Source organism: Ziziphus jujuba, chromosome 12, assembly GCF_031755915.1.
Source record: "Ziziphus jujuba cultivar Dongzao chromosome 12, ASM3175591v1".
Lineage (NCBI taxonomy): Eukaryota > Viridiplantae > Streptophyta > Magnoliopsida > Rosales > Rhamnaceae > Ziziphus > Ziziphus jujuba.
The window spans coordinates 1,788,676-1,808,556 of NC_083390.1; the positions used below are offsets into that span (position 1 = coordinate 1,788,676).

Sequence of the window (19,881 nt, forward strand, 5' to 3'; positions counted from 1 at the left end):
CCAAATAATATAAGATTAAGATTAATTTCTTTTTTTTATAAAGTCATTTTCCTTAGTTTGGTGGATTTTGCCGGATGAGACAACCTACCAGTTGTTGCGGCTCTTGGAAGAGAGAGAAAGAGAGAGAGAGAGAGAGAGAGAGAGACTTTTTTTAGGGAGTGAGAGAGAAAATATTTAGAGAGACAGAGAGATGGCGACTGCCATGGAGATGGGATCTCAGTGCCACCAGCAAAATCACTACTACTACCACTTCCAACCACTCTCTTTGATCCTTTGAGAGTTTGGAAACCAGACTGTAGCTTTCTTCTTCTACTTCTTCCTCTTCTTCTTCTTCTTCATCTCTTTCAGGTATACTAAAAATCTGTTTCTTTTTGTTCCCTTTTTGCCCCTCTCCCCCATTTTTTGCGCGATGCCCATTATTCAACTCTCGAACCCATTTTGGAAAAATCTCGTATTTTTTTGTGGATCTTCTCCATTTTCTTTGCTTTTTGTTCAAAAGGGTGATCTGGGTATGCTTTGTTTATCTGATTTGGGTTCTAAAAATTGCATTTTTATTCTGGTACTTTTTGTTTGGTGCTGGCTTGGAAATTATATGTTCTCTGTTTTACCTTTCTATATATGGAGGATTCTGACATCCTTTTTTCATAGTCTTCTGAATGCGGATTTTTATGTGTATATTTTTTTTGAAAATTTTTAGCCTGGTTGGTTGATGAGAAAATAGAGGGACTAAAAGAAGCATTTTACTTTTAATAATTGGGTTTGGTCCTCCTGGATGAAATTTTTCACTGAACTGAACTATTATTTCTGTTTGGATCTGTGGAAATGCTTATGAAAAAATGCAGTTTTGAGGCGATTTTCGACTTCGCTTTCCTTGCCTCATTTTTCCTGAGATCCAAAGGGAGTGCTTCTTTTTGATTTAGATCTTCCTAGTCTAAATTTGTTCTCAAAAATAGTAGAAGTCTGAATTGGAACCTTACTAAAAATAGAAAAAAAATATATAGTTAAATTTTGTTGTATTGTTGATACTCTTTCTTGCTGGTTTCAGTGGTTGCTCAAAGAGTAGGAATGGAATATCGAAAGAATATCGAATATTCTTCTGTGTATGTGTATCGTGGAAACTTCTGATATAAATCTTGGACCTTCCTATTCTCATGTTAATCTTATTTAATTTCCTCTTAGGCTATGAAATCTTCTTCTATGGACTGCATTTGTTTTGAAAATTTGAGGTTCCTTAGGTTTTATGTGATAGGGGGAGATTTATACTTACATTGGATATGTACATAGATGCTATGTGTTAATAGGACAGTTGGAGAAAACATGGAGGAGACTGATTAAAGTTAAAAACATGTAGCAAACTTAGATTTGTAATTTAGATTAGTTACATAGTCGATCTGGTTTTGCAAACTCAAGTAAAAAGTGGACATGATAATATTGTTTCTCTTTGAATTGTTCTCGTGATTTTCTTACTCAGAAAATGTAGTAGCAAGGAAACAAGTAAAACTCTTAAGCTAGAAATTTATGGTTGTTTGATATTTGGAATCTTCCTGCAATGAAGTAATTGGGTAAAATATTCTCTAGCAATCCCCAATATTCTTGTGTGTTTTACTTTGATCTGTGCCATTCATATGAAGGAGAAATGAAAAGAGAATAAGTAGAGCAGTTTCAATTCTAAATTTCTTGTTTCAGAAGTGACGTTGTTGCTTTTTTGTTTTTTTTTTTTTTTTGGTTGTTTGGGGTCAAAATATGTAGTTTGACCTTATGGACCGTATGTTTCTGTGCTTTCTCTGAGTTTTGCTTAGTTTTAGATAATGTATATATGACTTGTTAAGGTGCCGCTGATTAAGAGTTTCAAAGTATTCTTACTAGCTTAGTTAGTTATAAACCATGCATAATGAATCCTCTCTCTCTCTCTCTCTCTCTCAGTAGGACTTTTGGGTTTGTTTCTGCATATTTGATCTGTGGTTTCTGCTTGGGTCCCTTAAAGAAGCTCGATGGGTTCCCGGTTCCCATCTCATCAACTCAGCAATGGCCTATATGTATCAGGCCGGCCTGAGCAGCCAAAAGAAAGGACTCCAACAATGAGCTCAGTAGCCATGCCTTATACTGGTGGTGATATAAAAAAGTCAGGAGAGTTGGGGAAAATGTTTGATATCCCTATGGATGGTTCTAAGTCTAGGAAATCTGGACCAATAACCGGTCCTCCTTCAAGGGCTGGATCTTTTGGAGGTGCTGCTTCACATTCAGGTCCCATCATGCCAAATGCTGCAGCTAGGGCAGCCTATACAACATCAGGTCCTGTTCCTTCTTCAGCTTCTGTAAAAAAGACAAATTCTGGGCCTCTTAATAAACACGGAGAACCTGTGAAGAAGTCATCTGGTCCTCAATCAGGTGGAGTGACACGACAGAACTCTGGCCCTATACCAGTTCTACCTGCAACCGGTCTTATAACATCTGGACCCATTTCTTCAGGGCCACTAAATTCATCTGGGGCCCCTAGAAAGGTATCAGGTCCTTTAGAATCTATGGGATCAATGAAAGCACAAGGTGCTTCTGTAGTTCACAATCAGGCTGTGACCAATCTGAGCCAAGGCGACGAGTATTCCTTCAGAAGAAATTTCCCAAAGCCAATACTGTGGTCTGTGATACTGATATTTGTAATGGGGTTCATAGCTGGTGGTTTTATTCTTGGAGCAGTTCACAATGCCATTCTCCTCATTGTCGTGGTAATTCTTTTCGGCACAGTTGTTGCATTATTCACTTGGAATACTTGTTGGGGAAGAAGAGCTATCATAAATTTCATTTCTCGCTATCCTGATTCTGAGCTTAGAACTGCTAAAAATGGACAACTCGTGAAGGTCTCTGGGGTATGTTACTTGATAGATGCTGAAAAACATTTTTTTGTATTTGTTTCTGCGGTTATTTCATTTTCTGCTAATTGATATATATATTATACAGGTTCTACTTTCAATTTTTTGGTTGGGGTAAAAAATGCTTGTGGTCCCTCATCTTCCCACCCCATCTCCTAAAATAAATAAATAAATAAAATAAAATAAAATAAAAGGCAATGAAAGGTAAACTTGCATTCTATTACTACACCATTCACAATAAAGAAAATGAATACCAAGTCAACAATGGTTGGGACATAAATGCAAGAACTATCCAAAGTCGTTGAAACCAATGCTGAAAAAACTCCATCCAAATGAAGAGAGAAACTTCTTATCTTATTTGGCAACAGTGGGTTGCTTATGCAATTGAAATCTGGTTAGCTGCAGTGTTATAGGTTCTTAATTATAGAAATTACCATCACAATACCTGTGTTTAAAGTGTTACATGCTTGTAAATGACATATCTCAAAGATTTGATTTTGTGATTTTTTTCTAATCTTTGAAGGTGGTAACGTGTGGTAATGTGCCCCTTGAGTCATCCTTCCAAAAAGTTCCTAGATGTGTGTATACATCAACAAGTTTATATGAATATCGAGGATGGGATTCAAAGCCAGCAAACTCTACACATCGCCGTTTTACATGGGGACTTAGATCATCAGAGGTGAGTGAATGAATGTTACATCTGCAATTATCCAATTTAGGTATTTCTACTAGGTAGTCATATCTGAATATTTCTTGCATACTTATTGTGACAGATTTCATATACTAATTCGAAAATAAATGTTTTGAACTTCAAGATGTGTTTGATACTTTTCGGATGTGGAAACGGTTTGGAAGTGCAAAAAAGAACTTTTTTTGGTTGGAGTATGGTTTTGTATACATGGGATTATGGTTTTTCCAAGAAAACATGGGAATATGGGACTATGATATTAATATTTGGTAATGAATAAATATGGATATTATATAATGAAATGTATATTAAATGCAATTCCGATGCTCACATAAGCATAGGGAAAATATATCTATATATATATATATATATAGATATACACACACTTCCGCACCCCCATCATCTAGCATATCCTTCCTATACTGTTAGTTTGTAGAGGTAATGTTCCCTTGACTGTATGACCAATGCAACTTTTTGTTTTAAGTAGAGCATATGACATGGATAACCCCTTATTTTTGTTAGTGATTGAAAGAAAAAATGTTGGATGACTTGCAAATCTGCTAAATGTCTTGAGTTTTGATTGATGTGTGGATAGCAGATGATCCAATGTCGAGGAAATGTCACCTTGTAGTTTAAGATTTCAAATGTTGAACTGAAATCTCTCTCTCTCTATATTGCTTGTAGAGGCATGTGGTAGACTTCTACATCTCTGATTTCCAATCTGGCTTGAGGGCGTTGGTTAAGACTGGTTATGGAGCAAGGGTGACTCCTTATGTTGATGACTCTGTTGTTATTGATGTTAATCCAGAGAACAAAGATTTGTCTCCAGAGTTCGTCAGGTGGTTGGGCGAGAGGAATCTTTCAAGTGATGATCGTAAAATGCGACTAAAAGAAGGGTAATATACTATCCGCCTTGGACTTCAGTTTATTACAGACACATGCACATCAATTTAGGAGCATACATAATCTGTCAGAATAGTGATTGCTTTGGGATGGAACTCTGTGTGCGAAATGTCTTGGATGTTTTCACTTGTTTTTAGATGTGGTTCAAACCATTGACTTTAATAAATATTTGTAATGGCATCTGATTTTGATCATAAATATCCATATAATGCGTCCTTGTTGGAAAACACTAGGTATTTTTCATGTGATCCCTTGTCAGTTACACTGCAACTCATATTTTGTAGGTACATCAAAGAAGGTAGCACAGTTAGTGTGATGGGAGTTGTCCAGCGAAACGACAATGTGCTTATGATTGTCCCTCCACCTGAACCGTTGGCCACCGGATGCCAATGGGCGCAATGCATCTTTCCTGCTAGCCTCGAGGGTATTGTTTTGAGATGTGAAGATGCATCGAAAAATGATGTTATACCTGTTTAGTTGAAGTATATGCTGGGCTCAAAACTTGCTCAGGCATCTTCTGAGAAATATTTTGTATCCAAAATTGAAATCAATGGAGGTACTGGTGATGGCTTTTGTAGTTGTAAGCAGCAAGGGGTGTGGTGATGGTTTAAGGTGATCATATGGTTTTCCTCTCTTTTTTTTTTTATTAATTTTTTTCTTTTCCTATTTTCTTATTCTTTTCTTGCGTTTTAGCTTGGTGTATAATTTTTAGGAATATGTTTCTATTATTTTTCCTAGGTTTGGAAAGCTTTTGTTAATGGGTGTGGCTTGATGTAGTGGCAAATTTTACATGTTTGCGCAGACTGCAAAAGTACCTTATAAAATGGAAGGTGTTATATAATTCATGAGTTTGATATATATGGCCTATGGACTCTTGACTGTACTTTCCCTTTTTACCCCTTTCTTTCTCTGTAAATATGATCATTCTCATATTTTTTTTTTGTTTAAACAAATCTTCCATTTACCAATTGACCCAAAAAAAAAAAAAAAAAAAAATCTTCCATCTACCTTATTCCATTACAAGTTAAAACAATGTAATGCTATTCTATTCACAGCCAAAAAAAAAAAGAAAAAAAAAAGTAAAAAACAAAACAAAACGAAAGAAACAAAAGGAATCTCCACAAAATGGGGACTGAAAATCTGTCATGTGAGTAATTTGAAATTAGCTTTTGAATTCAAAAAAATATAGCATTAGGTATTTAAAGTGAAGAAAAAAGACAACAAAGTTTTATTCTTTAGTCTATTAAAAGAACAATGGGATGAGAAAAGATGGATTCACTTCTTTAATCAAAAAAATTTAAATTAAAAATGGTTGGCTTGTTTTTTTCTTTTATGATATCATAATTCTTTATTAATTTTTTTTTTCTAAGGAACAAATACTCCTTTATCATAATTCATTATATCATATCTTAACTGTAATTAAGATTTATAAAATATTAGATGGGATGCTTTTTCTGATAAACATTGAATTGAAGGTGGGTTAGTTATTACGAAGTGTTTTTCGAATTAATTTATATTATGAAGTTGTGCACTGTGCATCTAATTATTTATTTTTAAGTGATTTTAGCATATTTATATATGTCATATATTTTGTTAATTTATTTTCAGCATATTTATAGGACATAGCTATTATTTAATTTATTTATTTTTGCTAACAAGCCACAAGAAAAGTCATTACTACGAAAAAAAGCCACAAGAAAAATCCAAGGTGTAGATGCTGTCCACTGTCTTACTAGTCTAAGCATTGCTGTAACGCATTAGGCTCAAAATTCTTTACGAAAATTAATATTTTTAATATTCAAATTATATTATAATCTAATTATCTTAATCAACAGATAATTATCCATTATGTGACAGCTTAACTTCGTCTCAAGTTTTAATGAAATGTCCTGTCATACACTAATAATACCCAATTAATTGAAAATATATTATATATATATGTTTTTTAATGTATATATAATAACTATGTCAATTATTAATTGGACTATACATAAAAAAAAAATTCCAAAAAAAAAAATAATATAAATTAATTGTCCAATACAACATCAACATTGAATACTTGTACACATTTATATATATATTTTTTTCTTCTACAATCACAGAGATTTTTACATAAATAGCCCTGATTTTTTTTTTTAATAGCTTTTAACTTTTTGTACTTAAATATATTTTAAATTAATATTCAATATGAGATGATGCTGATTTTGATTTATTAAATTTCTATACGAGATTAAATTATTTAAAAAAATAAAAATGTGCATCATATTATTTAGACGGTTATATTTATTTAATTGTAAGAATTGTTTTATTTTATTTTATAAAATACAATTTTCACTCATTGCCACTACTCCGACGACATTCTCCTTTTTTTTTTTTTCTTTTTTTTTTTTTCTTTTTCTTCTTTCTTTTTTTTCAATTTTTGGGGCCCAATATATTTGCGTCGGAGCTTTTGGCCTGCTCGTAGTGGTACCTGGAATATCCGGCCAATTTCTCCGATCGAAGCTCCAACTTCCTTGTGTTTATACTTTTGTCTCTTGGATTCTTGGTAATGGAACATTTCTTTTAGGATTTCTTCAAAAGCTAAGCCCAATTTCGCGGCAGAGATGGCTCGGCAAATGACGTCGACGCACTTCCACAAGAAGACGCTCGACAACAAATATGTAAGAAATGAAATGCTTTTTTCTGTCTTGCATTCTAGGGTTTTTCTGGTTCGTGATCTCTTTATTTGCCTTTTGGGTTTTTGGTTTTTTTTTGCTTGAAATGTATAACTTTTTTGGCTTTTTTTTTTTTTTTTTTTTTTGGTTGGATATAATGTGGGTAGTAATTGATACCCTTTTTGGCTAATTGGGTCATTAGCAATTCATTTGTTTTCTTAGTGTTTTTGAATTTTTACTCATATGTACAGCGAGTGATACATGTGGGTTTGGGTTTTATTTTTCTGACCCATTATTTTTGGTTATTTGGGTTTGTTAAGTGCCTAGGAAACAAAAAGAAATAGATTTGAAATCTAAAACTTGCTGACAAGTTGTGGGTGAAGCGAGAATCAGATGTGTTTGGTCGTGATGGTCCTATATTTCGCCTATTTTTTGTTTTGTTTTCTGTATTCTTATCGTTATGTTTTGGAGCAGACAGCATAGCAGAATTGTAGTCCCTTCACTGGATTTTAATTCTTAGGCGTGTGGTATATTGGGTTTTTGAGTCATATTAAGCCCCAATTGGGTGCTTTGAATTACATTGGCAGAATACGTTTTTTTTTTTTTTTTTTTTTTAAATTTTTTTTTATAAATTTTTTAATTATTATTATTATTATAATTATCGTTGCATTGTACAAGTTAGAATAAGTATTATTATTATTATTATTATTATTATTATTATTATTATTTTATTTTAAGCAAATAATAGAGGTTGGGATTATGTTCCCTTCTTTTTTTGTCTTTGGAAAATTTTGTGGATTCTGAATTATGCTATTTTGGGTGTAGATGCTCGGAGATGAGATTGGCAAAGGAGCATATGGTAGAGTTTACAAGGGTTTGGATTTGGAGAATGGAGACTTTGTTGCAATTAAACAAGTTTCTTTGGAGAATATTGCACAGGAGGATCTCAATATCATCATGGTTGGATTTAATCTCTCTCTTTGTTTTTGAAACGTTTTCTCCATATTTATTGCTGACTGGAGGAATAAAATGCATTTTAGCAGTTTCTCTTTCAGTAATTTATGAAAATTAATCAGTTCCTAGTATTAAATACGAGGAGTCAAGTATATTGAGGCTGACTTTACCTCATGCTTGTATTCTCTGGAAAGGTGAAGGGATTTTAGGAGTTATTAACATCTGGGTATTGAGGGAAATGATTTTAACTGGACAATATGGATATATATGATTGTAAATCTACAGTTTTCAACATACTAACTTGATTCAGGTCTTGTTGTTTATAAATATTTTTTGTGTCTGCTGCTTAAGTATGCAATTTTTCATAAGAGTTGTTTTCAGTTGATACTTGATTAATTTGGCTCACTATTGCTCTTTTCCTTTTGATATGTCCGATGCTTTGACATTACCAGCAAGAGATTGATTTACTTAAGGTACATAGTTTTAGTTATCTCTATTGTTCTAATGCTAAGGTTATATTTCTCCTTGGAAGGAAGGTGAATTATGAGATTATTAGTTAGATGGTTCAGAACTGTATTTTTATTATTATTATTTTTGCAGAATTTGAACCACAAAAACATTGTCAAATATCTTGGATCCTTAAAGACAAAGACTCACCTTCACATAGTTCTTGAGTAAGTGGTCAAAATTTCTTTACTATTTCATTTATGGAACTTTATGCGTTAAAAACTCGGTTATTTGCTGAATTTCTTTATGTAGGTATGTGGAAAATGGTTCACTTGCAAATATTATCAAGCCAAATAAGTTTGGACCTTTTCCAGAATCATTGGTTGCTGTCTACATTGCGCAGGTTGGTTAATGTCCTTGCAGTTGTTGCTGCTTCTCATGGTTAAGTTTGATGGTTTTATATAATAATCGTGAAACAGGTTTTGGAAGGCTTGGTTTATCTGCATGAACAGGGTGTAATTCATCGGGACATTAAGGGTGCAAACATATTGACAACTAAAGAGGTACTTACTTTTCTTTCCCCTATTTCTTTTAGGATGTTTTGTTGGAGACATGAATTTTCGACATTTTCTTTCACAATGCAGAAAGTGTGTGCTTGTGAATGATAATTTCTCTCAGTTGGTTACCGCTACCTTGTCTCCCTCTACGATATAATGAACTTTTACATTTCCCTCATCATAGGCATATTTTAGTTATTATGATTTGAGGTGTGAATGGTATTTAAGATTCATAATAGCTTTATTTTATTGAATAACCTATTGCATATTGTTTTTATCAATGTGCTGCTTTGAGTTGGGTTCATTCTCCTTTTCTCTAGACAAAGCAAATATTGGAACTGTTCAGGTTTTTCCAAGCATGAGTTACAATAAGAGTGTTAGTTGGGACATTAGTCTTGACAGTGACTGGAGTGGTCAGATAGTTGATGGATTGCTGGGTGTTTATTTGATGTGGTACTGAATAATTCTCATTTACCTGTTTGACAAATATGTACTTACAGGGTCTTGTGAAACTTGCTGATTTTGGTGTTGCTACGAAATTGACCGAGGCTGATGTCAATACACATTCAGTTGTTGGAACTCCATATTGGATGGCCCCAGAGGTATTTATTGAAAATTTTAGCTATTTAGCAGTATTTTGTTCTGTTGGATGATTACTCATGAAATTCTTAATCAGAAATAGGCTTAAATATCTTTAGTTGCTGTTTTTAGTAATTTCTTGGTCGGATCATTATGGTTTGTGCTATTACAATTCTGTTCCTAAATTTACAAGTACGGAACCTGCCTCACCTGCTCTTCACTGTCATTGCCACTGATTTTGTCAGTATTTAAGTTCAGTATTAGAATTTTTCTAGTCATTCGATTTATTTTTTGTAAAATTTAGTGTCCCAGTGATAGTCTTATCTTGTTAATCAAAGTCTATATATATGTATATACCTACATATATGTATATGATATATAGTTTTTGTATAATTTGATTGATGGAGTTGGGTATTTTGGTATTAGAGTCATTTGCATTTATGATTTTTTTTTTTTTTTTTTGGGTCACAATATTTATTCCATCTTTTATTGCATTATTTTGTCACATTAGGATGTGATCTTTAACATTATGTCTTTTTCCTAAACATATGCAAGTATCATGTTCTTGGTGTGGACTTGGCCAATCATTTGTTTTGTTTTCTGCAATAAATTCGAATCTAGATTGTTCAACTACCATGAAGAAGTCGTGTCGATACATTTTTATGCATTTGAGAAGTGTAATGAGGTGTCTCATTTCATTAAAATGATCAATGTTTCAGGTAATTGAAATGTCGGGGGTTTGTGCCGCTTCTGACATATGGAGTGTTGGTTGCACTGTGATTGAACTTCTTACTTGCGTGCCTCCTTACTATGATCTACAGCCCATGCCAGCTTTGTTTCGTATAGTTCAGGTCTGCCAAACTCTACTTTTTTATAGTTGCTGTCATCAAAATATTATGTTTTATACAAATGCTTGTTGTGGATACTACTGAGCGCTTGTTTTCGGCCAAGTTTATTCTTTATTGCAATGTTCAATTTGGTTAAAGTGATTCAAAACTGAACTCTATTTTGGCTGATATAAGGTTTTGGTTTTCCTGCATTTTTATCGTAATAGTGACAGTTATTTATCACCTTTTTTTCTTCTTCTCCAATGTCTCTTTCAGGATGACCATCCTCCAATACCTGATAGCCTATCTCCTGACATTACTGATTTTCTGCGGCAGTGCTTTAAGAAGGTAAGACATAGCTCCATCTTGTTTGTAACTACCCATGCTGTGGTTCATGCCTCATCACTTAATAATTGGAAATACAATTGCAAACATAATCTAAGCCACTATTCTTAATAAAAGTACAATAAAGTATAAACTAAGAAATATGAATAATGTCAAATCATCTAGTTTGATAGGCACAAGTTTTAATTGATGGTCAGTGTTTGTTGTGGTGTTATCTTAATTAATTTATATTGTCGAACTTGAGTTTGTCCTACGGAATGTGCTGAAACTGCATTTAGGTGTCACTCATAAATTTATTATATTCTTCATGACATTTAGCTGCATGTTCCAGGATGCTAGGCAAAGGCCTGATGCAAAAACACTGCTTTCTCACCCTTGGATACAAAACTGTAGGCGGGCTTTGCAGTCTTCCATTCGAAATAGTGGATCAATAAGGTGGGCATCATGAGGATCATTTTTGTGGAATGAATTTTTGCATTTTTATCCATTTCCTTAGATCTATAATCCATCAGACAATTTGAGACTGCTAATTAAAATGAATTAAAGCACCTGTAAAATAAAATTACTAAAAGTAATTGTATTTGAAGTGTTGTTAACAGTCAATCATATTATAAATCAGTAGTCCAATAATCTGTTATCCATTTTCATTTGAAATTTTGCTGATTTATCACATGTCTGATGCAGATATGCATGTTGGGGATAGCAAATTTTTAGGGTTCTTGGTGGGGTTTTACTGCTATAACTATCAATAGGTTCTTCTGATATTATGCTATTTCGTATTTTCCACAAGTGTTTTAAGTATCACCTTTTTATGAAATGCTCCAGTCAGATAGATACTGCTGTATAGAGACACTGCAAGACTCCATGCTCTATATGGCCTGATGTCATGGCTGGGCTTTACAGTATACATTGCTTTTAAGTCATCAAATTTTGACTTTAATAAGCTCATTATTTTTTTTTTGTTTACTGATGCAAAAAAAGCTGAGTTCTGTATTTCAAAGAGTTGTATAAAGGTATGCTTGTATATGGTTGAGGAATTAATACTGAGTGAGATAGAGGATAGCTCTTTTGAGGGGATTTATCATTTTTGCAACTACTATCAATATTATTTACTTTGGTGAGTATACTGTGTGCTTTTATTTCCAGGATTTTATTTCCTTTATCCTTTAGACGGGCTTTATAGGCTTATTTGGTTTGTTAGCCATTAGATATCTCGCCCTCATGTTGCTATGCTGTTGAGTTTATTATGGAATTGCTGTTGTTTGGTCGTTTCCTATAAACAACCCAGTTATTCCACAGGATTATACAAGACCCAATGGATGGGGAAATCTCCAATGGAGATCATCAAAGTTCTGGTGGAAGCCATTCTGCAGAGAAAGCAGAATTAGCTACTTCTGTTATAAATACTGTAAGAACGTATACTTTTTTCCTTACGGACCAAAGTATTTGATATTGTTCATCGTAGGAAGCAAACTTCTCTTCGTTTATATTTCCTTGTTGCGTTTGGATTTTATTGTATGGGATTATTAACTTGAAGTTTTGGATTCTAGGAGACTAGGAAAGAGTTATTATCAACTGAAGCCATTGATATGAACAAGTCTGATCAGGATCAAGATTCAGAGTCAAATCTTGTTGAAGAAAGGGCAGATAATGTAGAAGATGATCTTCGGTTGGATCAGGTTCCCACCTTAGCTATCCATGAAAAGTCATCTCTGCAAAATAGTTCTGGCATAATTTCTTCTGATGGTCAAAGGGTTACCTCTGGTCAAGCTGATGCAAACAACCGGGAAGTTCTGTCTAATGGTGAGGTGAAATCTCATGAGCCAATGTTGGAAAATGGAGGGAAAGAAAGTTCTTTATTTGTTGGGAGTAAATCGTTTGGTTTTGGAAAGAGAAATCAAGATCATAGTTCTCAAAAGGTATTGCTTTATTTGCTGTTTGTTTTTCTTCTCTCTCTCTCTCTCTTTTTTTTTTTTTTTTTTTTTTTTTTTTTTTGGGTTGGTTATGCTTGACAATTATTGGCAAAACAAGTTTAAGTTATATTAAAGCTTTGGGTTCTAGACCTATTTTTTATTTTTTTTTTATTTTTTTTTCCCTTTTAGTTTTTGGAGAAGCACCTGCAACGGCTTCACATTTTGCCATTACAAGTGCACCTTTTTCATATTATTTTCTTTGAGAATGACCGTGTCACATTATTTTATTCTACATTATGCCATTATTTATAGAAACAAGTTTTTTTGCTGTTTGTTTTTTTTCTCTCTCTCTCTCTCTTTTTTTTTTTTTTTTTTTTTTTTTTTTTTGGGTTGGTTATGCTTGACAATTATTGGCAAAACAAGTTTAAGTTATATTAAAGCTTTGGGTTCTAGACCTATTTTTTATTTTTTTTTTATTTTTTTTTCCCTTTTAGTTTTTGGAGAAGCACCTGCAACGGCTTCACATTTTGCCATTACAAGTGCACCTTTTTCATATTATTTTCTTTGAGAATGACCGTGTCACATTATTTTATTCTACATTATGCCATTATTTATAGAAAATTAGAGATAAATGACTTGAATGTTTGTTTTTACCCTCTTTATATTATTTTCTTTTTTGGACTGCGTCACACTTTAGTATTTCTTTTTTTTTTTTTTTTGGTTTTTTTCCTTTCCTTTTAAACTTTTTACATTATACTATCATCTACTGAAATTTGAAGACAAGTGACTTGAATCCTTTTTTTCATGGGTTCCATGATAAAGTTTGGTGGTGGTTTCACCCTGGACTTTATTTCTGGTCCCCGAAAAGAGCTGGGGACCTTCTTCACCTTCCATCTCCACCTCTAACTGCAAAATAAAATATTTATATATGTATGTCATGCCTATAATTTTTGTATCACAATGATGATTTCTATGAAAGTCACAATATCTGTTCAAGTATTTATTTACTGTGCAACACACCCGTTTTCAGTCACTTCCTTGCTTGTATAGCTTGTGTTATGAATTCTGTGACATCAAATTTTGATTTTGACCTGTAAATCATATATAATACTTAAGTTTTATGCCTAGCCTATCAACCGTTTAATATATCAAGGACCCATCTTTCTTTAAAGGGGCAGATATGTGCTAGGTCCTATCAGCTTGTTTAACTGTTAAAAGGGGTGAAGCAAGTGTAAATTGTCAAGTGCTTTTATACCAAACTGTCATCGTGCTCAGTTGGATTTTAAGGTTGTTAAAAACAGTAATAGTATCAAAATAAAAATTGTGATCTAATTTTTTTTGAAGGCCACAAAGATGTCCGCAACCATGGGTGGAAATGAGCTGAGTAGATTTAGTGACACTCCAGGAGATGCTTCCTTGGATGATCTATTTAATCCGTTAGATAAACTTCCAGAAGATCGAGGAATGGTGGCCTCAACATCTGCATCCACATCACATCCCAACAAAGGCAATGCATCTCTAACAGATCCTGGGAAAAATGACCTTGCTACCAAGTTGAGGGCTACAATTGCTCAAAAACAAATGGAAAATGAGAATGGGCCTGCAAATGGTGGTGGCGGTAACCTGTTACGCCTTATGATGGGTGTTCTGAAAGATGATGTGATTGATATTGATGGTTTGGTATGTTCAAAGTATTGGTACTATATGATTGCTGTTTTAGTTTGTCATCATTGATTACCATTTCTTTTCCATTTTTGTTTAACAGGTCTTTGATGAGAAGTTGCCTGGAGAAAACCTGTTCCCCCTACAGGTACTTCCTCTTTTTTTAAGTATGAACTGGCTTTTAAGGATTTTTTTAGATAAAAAAAAAAAAAAAACAAAAGTTTCTTAATAATAGACAGTTTAGTTGCAGATTTTGTTAACAATATTTGCCTTTTTAGTTTTTCTTTTGTAGTCAATTGAAGTTAATTCTTTCATATTGTGTGTGTATATTATGTGTTTGTTTTGTGGGTGATGTTATCTTTTAGCATGGACTAATGATGACTTCTTTATGTTATTGATTGGAAGGCTGTTGAGTTTAGCAGATTAGTTGGGTGTTTGAGACCAGATGGATCAGAAGATGTTATTGCATCTGCTTGTCAGAAACTTATTGCTATATTCCATCAACGCCCTGAGCAGAAACTTGTTTTTATTACCCAGCATGGTTTGCTCCCCCTAATGGAATTGCTTGAAGTCCCAAAAACTCGTGTATGTGATTATTAGAATTAATTGTTAGGTTTATTAGAATTTCTCATCATAAACTGTTGACCTAGTAGTAAGCTTTAAAACAGCTAATTGGTGAAGGTGTTTATCTTCCATTTTTTCAGGTCATTTGTTCTGTGCTTCAAATTATAAATCAGCTAATCAAAGATAATACTGATTTCCAGGAAAATGCTTGTCTTGTTGGTCTGGTGAGTGCAACATGCATATTGGTATTGGTTTTTTTTTCACTATCAGGGATAGTTGCTGCTTTTGTGGGCCTTAACAAAGTTGCTCACTTAGATGCGTGGCAGTTCCATTCTACATTCTTATTAATAGTCTTTCTCACTTAAATTTTCCTGAAGAATGAACTGATTTGGGTATTTCAGTAGCTAGGTTCAGGAAGCTGAACTTCTTCTTCTGAAAAGAAGCTGAGCATATGCTTTTGTTTCTTTTTTCTTTTTTAAATATTTGTACTAAACCTCTGGTTTTGTTCCTTCCATATTTTGTTCTTTTATATGTTATACAAATAATTTATTCTAAATATTTTAAAATTTTATTGGCTCACAATTGCTGAACATGGTATTATGTACAGTTGTTTAAAGCCTACTTTTCTCCTATTTTCCTATAGTAGTCATTTATGGTACTGAAAGGTGTTTGGATTAGAATATTGTCCTTGACTTAAATATGGCTATATTTGAGCTAATCTACATGACAGATCCCTGTAGTAATGAGCTTTGCGGTACCTGATCGTCCCCGGGAAATTCGTATGGAGGCAGCTTATTTTTTGCAGCAACTTTGTCAGTCAAGGTAGAGTGTTCTCATAATTATCATTTTTTTGGCACCTTTTATTCAGAAATTATGTAGATGGTTGACTGGAAGCTTGTTCTGAGCAGCCCCTTGACGTTGCAAATGTTCATAGCATGTCGTGGAATACCTGTTTTGGTTGGCTTTCTGGAGGCTGATTATGCAAAGTACAGGTTTGTAATGTTTGTTTGTTGGAATATATGTGTCAGTTCAACTGAGATCATTTTGGTGAATTAAAAGTTGCAGAAATTGAATAATTGTTCTCCAAGAAATTAAATGAAAATTATACATCGAAGTAGTCGTCTAAATTATTGTTTGCCAGGGAAATGGTTCATTTAGCTATCGATGGCATGTGGCAAGTCTTTAAGCTTCAGCGTTCAACCCCCAGAAATGATTTTTGTCGCATAGCTGCACAGAATGGAATACTGCGGAGGCTTATCAACACACTTCATAGCTTGAATGAAGCAACTCGATTAGCTACCATATCTGGATCTGTTGGCGGTGGATTTCCCCTTGAGGGATCAACCCAACGTCCACGATCTGGTTCACTGGATCCTAACCATCCTATTTTTGTTCAAAATGAGGCATCACTTTCAGCAGCTGATCAGCTTGATCTCACCAAGGTCAGACATGGAATAGTTGATAATCATCTTTCAACTGTAACATCAGAACCTTTGCATACTTCAATATCAAATTCGCAAAGAGTAGATGTCAAACAATCAGATTTGCTACATCATCACTTGGATACTGAAAGACCTCAATCTAGCAATGCAGCACCAGAGGCTCCGGTTACTTCAAAATTGCCAGATCCAACATCTTTAGAAAAAGTAGCTAACCTTGCAACCAAGGAACCTTCAGCTACCACTTCACGGACAGATATTGACCATAGACAGCAGCGGGCCACTATTGCTGGTAACAGGACATCCACTGATCGACCTCCAAAATTGATGGAAGGTGCATCAAATGGTTTTCCTACAACACTTCTTACGCAGCAAGAGCATGTACGGCCTCTTCTTAGCTTGTTGGACAAGGAACCACCTTCTCGACATTTCTCTGGTCAGCTTGAGTATGTACGCCATTTCTCTGGTCTTGAGAGACATGAAACTATTTTGCCCCTTCTACATGCCTCAAATGAGAAAAAGACGAATGGGGAACTCGATTTCCTAATGGCAGAATTTGCTGGTAATTGTTAATTGTTATCTTTTAGCTCTGAATTTTAAATTTTAGATTCTTAAAATGCCAATTATGTCATAACTGGTGTAGCTAATATCGTAAATTGTAGATGTATTTAGGAAAGAGGTAAACAATTTAAACAGCAACTTTTTTGTCATTTCCATTGGTGCACACTACACATTTTTTCTGGCCAGTTGAGTTTCCCACTCTTAGGATCGCAATTGGAATGATAATCCAAATTATCCTAAACACCTATAATCCTCTTTTCGTCTTCCTTACTGTAACATCTGTTCTTCGACCACTTGGTTTACTTTGGATATCATATGTGTTTTTTGGAAGTAGATGATAGCTTATGATCTTACAGATGTCTCTCAACGTGGAAGAGAAAGTGGGAATGTTGATGCTGCTGCTAGAATATCTCATAAAACAGTGAGTAAGAAGATAGGACCACCGCCATCTAATGAGGGCACTGCATCCACATCTGGGATTGCATCCCAGACAGCATCTGGTGTACTGTCTGGTTCAGGTGTTCTAAATGCTAGACCAGGGAGTGCAACATCATCTGGATTACTTTCCCACATGGTTTCGACATTGAATGCTGATGTTGCCAGGGATTACCTAGAAAAGGTTGCTGATCTTCTTCTTGAGTTTGCTCAAGCAGATACAACTGTAAAAGCCCATATGTGCTCCCAAAGCTTGCTCAACCGTCTTTTCCAGATGTTCAATAAAGTAGAGCCCCCAATTCTTTTGAAGGTACCTTAGAAAAATTTTTCCCCCCTGTTTGGTTATAGTAATATCTGTGATAATAAATCCTTGTGATAATACTGCTGTCATTTTGTAGATATTGAAGTGTATCAACCATTTGTCAACTGATCCAAACTGCTTAGAGAATCTTCAGCGTGCAGATGCAATAAAATATTTGATCCCAAATCTTGAACTCAAAGAAGGATCTCTTGTATCTCAAATACATACTGAGGTGGACTTTCTTGACCTTTGTTCAACAACATAGTGAATGGCAAAGCTATAAGCTGATTTTTGTTTGTGTGGTCCACGTTGGAAACTGATTATGTGATCTATTTCACTCTCTCTCTTATGGACCTTTTCTTTCATGTTACCTTTCTTTTTTTGTTTTTCAAATTCCTTTACTATTTTATACACTATCCTTATAGTATGAAACAGTGGTTAATCTATCCTGAGTTTCCATATTTGTCCATCATCTTCTGGAAATAGGTGACATCCAAATGGTACTGTGCTACATATTTTAGTACACAAATATCTCTACCTCCATGCATGTTTGTGATTAATATGCTGTTGCAAGTTCCTTATTTCTAAGCTGCTTGACGAAACTAGTTATATTGTTTAGCAATTTAATCTCTATAAGCATAAGATTTGGTTTCCAAAAGATTCTGATTCTAACGTTGATCTAGCCAGCATTTTGTTTAGTTTATTTATTTCTTTGGTCAGGATCCAGTTTTAATAATATTGTTTCCTTTTTATTCTGTGAAGGTCTTAAATGCACTATTCAATCTGTGCAAAATAAATAAGAGGAGACAGGAGCAGGCTGCTGAAAATGGAATTATTCCACACTTGATGCGGTTTATTGAATCTGATTCACCCTTGAAACAATATGCATTACCTCTACTATGTGACATGGCTCATGCATCACGAAACTCGAGGGAGCAACTAAGGGCTCACGGTGGACTGGATGTGTACTTGAGCCTTCTTGAGGACCAGGTCTGGTCAGTGATTGCATTGGATTCAATTGCTGTTTGCTTAGCTCACGACAATGACAATCGCAAAGTGGAACAAGCATTGCTAAAGAAGGATGCAGTTCAAAAACTAGTGAAGTTCTTCCAGTGCTGTCCGGAACAGCATTTCGTACACATATTGGAGCCATTCTTGAAAATTATTACGTAAGTGATTCTGTATGCATAATATATATGCACTTTTTGGCATGCCAGTTATGCTTGTTAAGCCATATAAGCATTGCATTATAGATGGTCATCTGATAGTGTTAGCTCTTTGACCTTGTGATCTCTTTGATGGAACTCTAGCTTTATCTAACAATTCTTATCTTGCATTGTGTATCTGGGGTATACAGGAAATCGTCTCGAATTAACACAACATTAGCTGTGAATGGTTTGACACCATTGCTTATAGCAAGGCTGGATCATCAAGATGCTATAGCTCGTCTGAATCTTCTTAAGCTGATAAAGGTGGAAATAATTTGTTCTCTCTCTCTCTCTCTCTCTCTCTCTCTCATACGCCTTCTATTGTTGTTTTTTGTTGGCTTACTTCAGTTTTGTCATGGCAGGCTGTTTATGAGCACCATCCACGGCCAAAGCAGCTAATTGTTGAGAACGATTTGCCTCAGAAGCTTCAGGATTTAATAGAAGAACGCAGAGATGGACAACGGTCCGGTGGCCAAGTGTTGGTGAAGCAAATGGCTACTTCGTTGTTGAAAGCACTTCATATTAACACCGTTTTGTAAAGTTTAGGTTCTAATTTTTTTCTTTTTCCTCTTCTTAATTGTATATTTGATTGTTCATATAAAGAATGTATTTATGTTGGTTTTAGTTATAGAATTTCTAGGCACATCCATTTCTGTTTGCCCTTTTTCTTTCTCTTTCTTTTTTTTTTATTTTTTATTTTTTATTTTTATTTTTCAATCCCTTTCTTTTTTCCTTCCTACACTGATGGAACATGAATTTGTCAGTGTGGCTATCGTTTTGCTCGACTGAATTATTTTTTAGTGGGTGTTTTTAGTGCGTGTTTTGTTTCTTTCTTTCTTTGTTGGCCAAATGCAATGTTCCAGCTGGCCAGAGTGGTTTGTAATTAACTTTTGTCAGACAATTAATGCCATGGTTATTTATGGAACTATTTTCAATTTTGAGTCTTTTCTGTTCTCTCATTACAAGAATTTAGTTCG

General features: G+C 34.3%; 2 protein-coding genes across 6 annotated transcripts; both read left to right on the forward strand.

Annotated features, from left to right (window-relative positions):
* Positions 1–64: 64 nt before the first annotated feature.
* On the forward strand, positions 65–5,314 carry LOC125418112 (uncharacterized membrane protein At1g16860). Of its 4 annotated transcripts, XM_025078367.3 has the most exons (6): positions 65–348; positions 1,046–1,100; positions 1,924–2,864; positions 3,391–3,546; positions 4,240–4,451; positions 4,743–5,314. In XM_025078367.3, the coding sequence occupies exons 3-6, from the start codon at positions 1,992–1,994 to the stop codon at positions 4,933–4,935; spliced, it is 1,434 nt and encodes a 477-aa protein (XP_024934135.1). In that variant the 5' UTR covers positions 65–348; positions 1,046–1,100; positions 1,924–1,991; the 3' UTR covers positions 4,936–5,314. The 4 variants fall into 4 exon arrangements, with proteins under 4 accessions (XP_024934135.1, XP_015894101.1, XP_060669447.1 ...); XM_016038615.4 differs by lacking the exon at positions 1,046–1,100; XM_060813464.1 differs by lacking the exon at positions 1,046–1,100 and having other exon boundaries at positions 1,927–2,864.
* Positions 5,315–6,812: 1,498 nt separating this feature from the next.
* Positions 6,813–19,848, forward strand: LOC107428142 (MAP3K epsilon protein kinase 1-like). Of its 2 annotated transcripts, none has more exons than XM_060813358.1 (24): positions 6,813–7,118; positions 7,938–8,072; positions 8,519–8,539; positions 8,667–8,740; positions 8,826–8,916; positions 8,993–9,076; positions 9,571–9,672; positions 10,369–10,500; positions 10,753–10,824; positions 11,153–11,256; positions 12,121–12,229; positions 12,372–12,740; positions 14,088–14,414; positions 14,500–14,544; positions 14,802–14,981; positions 15,101–15,184; positions 15,691–15,782; positions 15,869–15,952; positions 16,102–16,961; positions 17,317–17,705; positions 17,794–17,928; positions 18,459–18,865; positions 19,054–19,168; positions 19,267–19,848. In XM_060813358.1, the coding sequence occupies exons 1-24, from the start codon at positions 7,062–7,064 to the stop codon at positions 19,441–19,443; spliced, it is 4,245 nt and encodes a 1,414-aa protein (XP_060669341.1). In that variant the 5' UTR covers positions 6,813–7,061; the 3' UTR covers positions 19,444–19,848. The 2 variants fall into 2 exon arrangements, with proteins under 2 accessions (XP_060669341.1, XP_024934132.2); XM_025078364.3 differs by having other exon boundaries at positions 6,814–7,118; positions 14,079–14,414.
* The last annotated feature ends 33 nt before the right edge of the window (positions 19,849–19,881 follow it).

What these genes read in the sequence shown, in the direction of transcription:
- LOC125418112 (XM_025078367.3), top strand. Translation starts at nt 1,992, where the DNA reads ATGGGTTCCCGGTTCCCATCTCATCAACTCAGCAATGGCCTATATGTA. An exon ending in GGGGACTTAGATCATCAGAG is followed by an intron (nt 3,547 to 4,239) that starts GTGAGTGAATGA and finishes TATTGCTTGTAG; the next exon opens with AGGCATGTGGTAGACTTCTA. An exon ending in AAAATGCGACTAAAAGAAGG is followed by an intron (nt 4,452 to 4,742) that starts GTAATATACTAT and finishes CATATTTTGTAG; the next exon opens with GTACATCAAAGAAGGTAGCA.
- LOC107428142 (XM_025078364.3), top strand. Translation starts at nt 7,062, where the DNA reads ATGGCTCGGCAAATGACGTCGACGCACTTCCACAAGAAGACGCTCGAC. An exon ending in ATGCTTGTCTTGTTGGTCTG is followed by an intron (nt 15,185 to 15,690) that starts GTGAGTGCAACA and finishes TCTACATGACAG; the next exon opens with ATCCCTGTAGTAATGAGCTT. An exon ending in AGCCCCCAATTCTTTTGAAG is followed by an intron (nt 17,706 to 17,793) that starts GTACCTTAGAAA and finishes GTCATTTTGTAG; the next exon opens with ATATTGAAGTGTATCAACCA.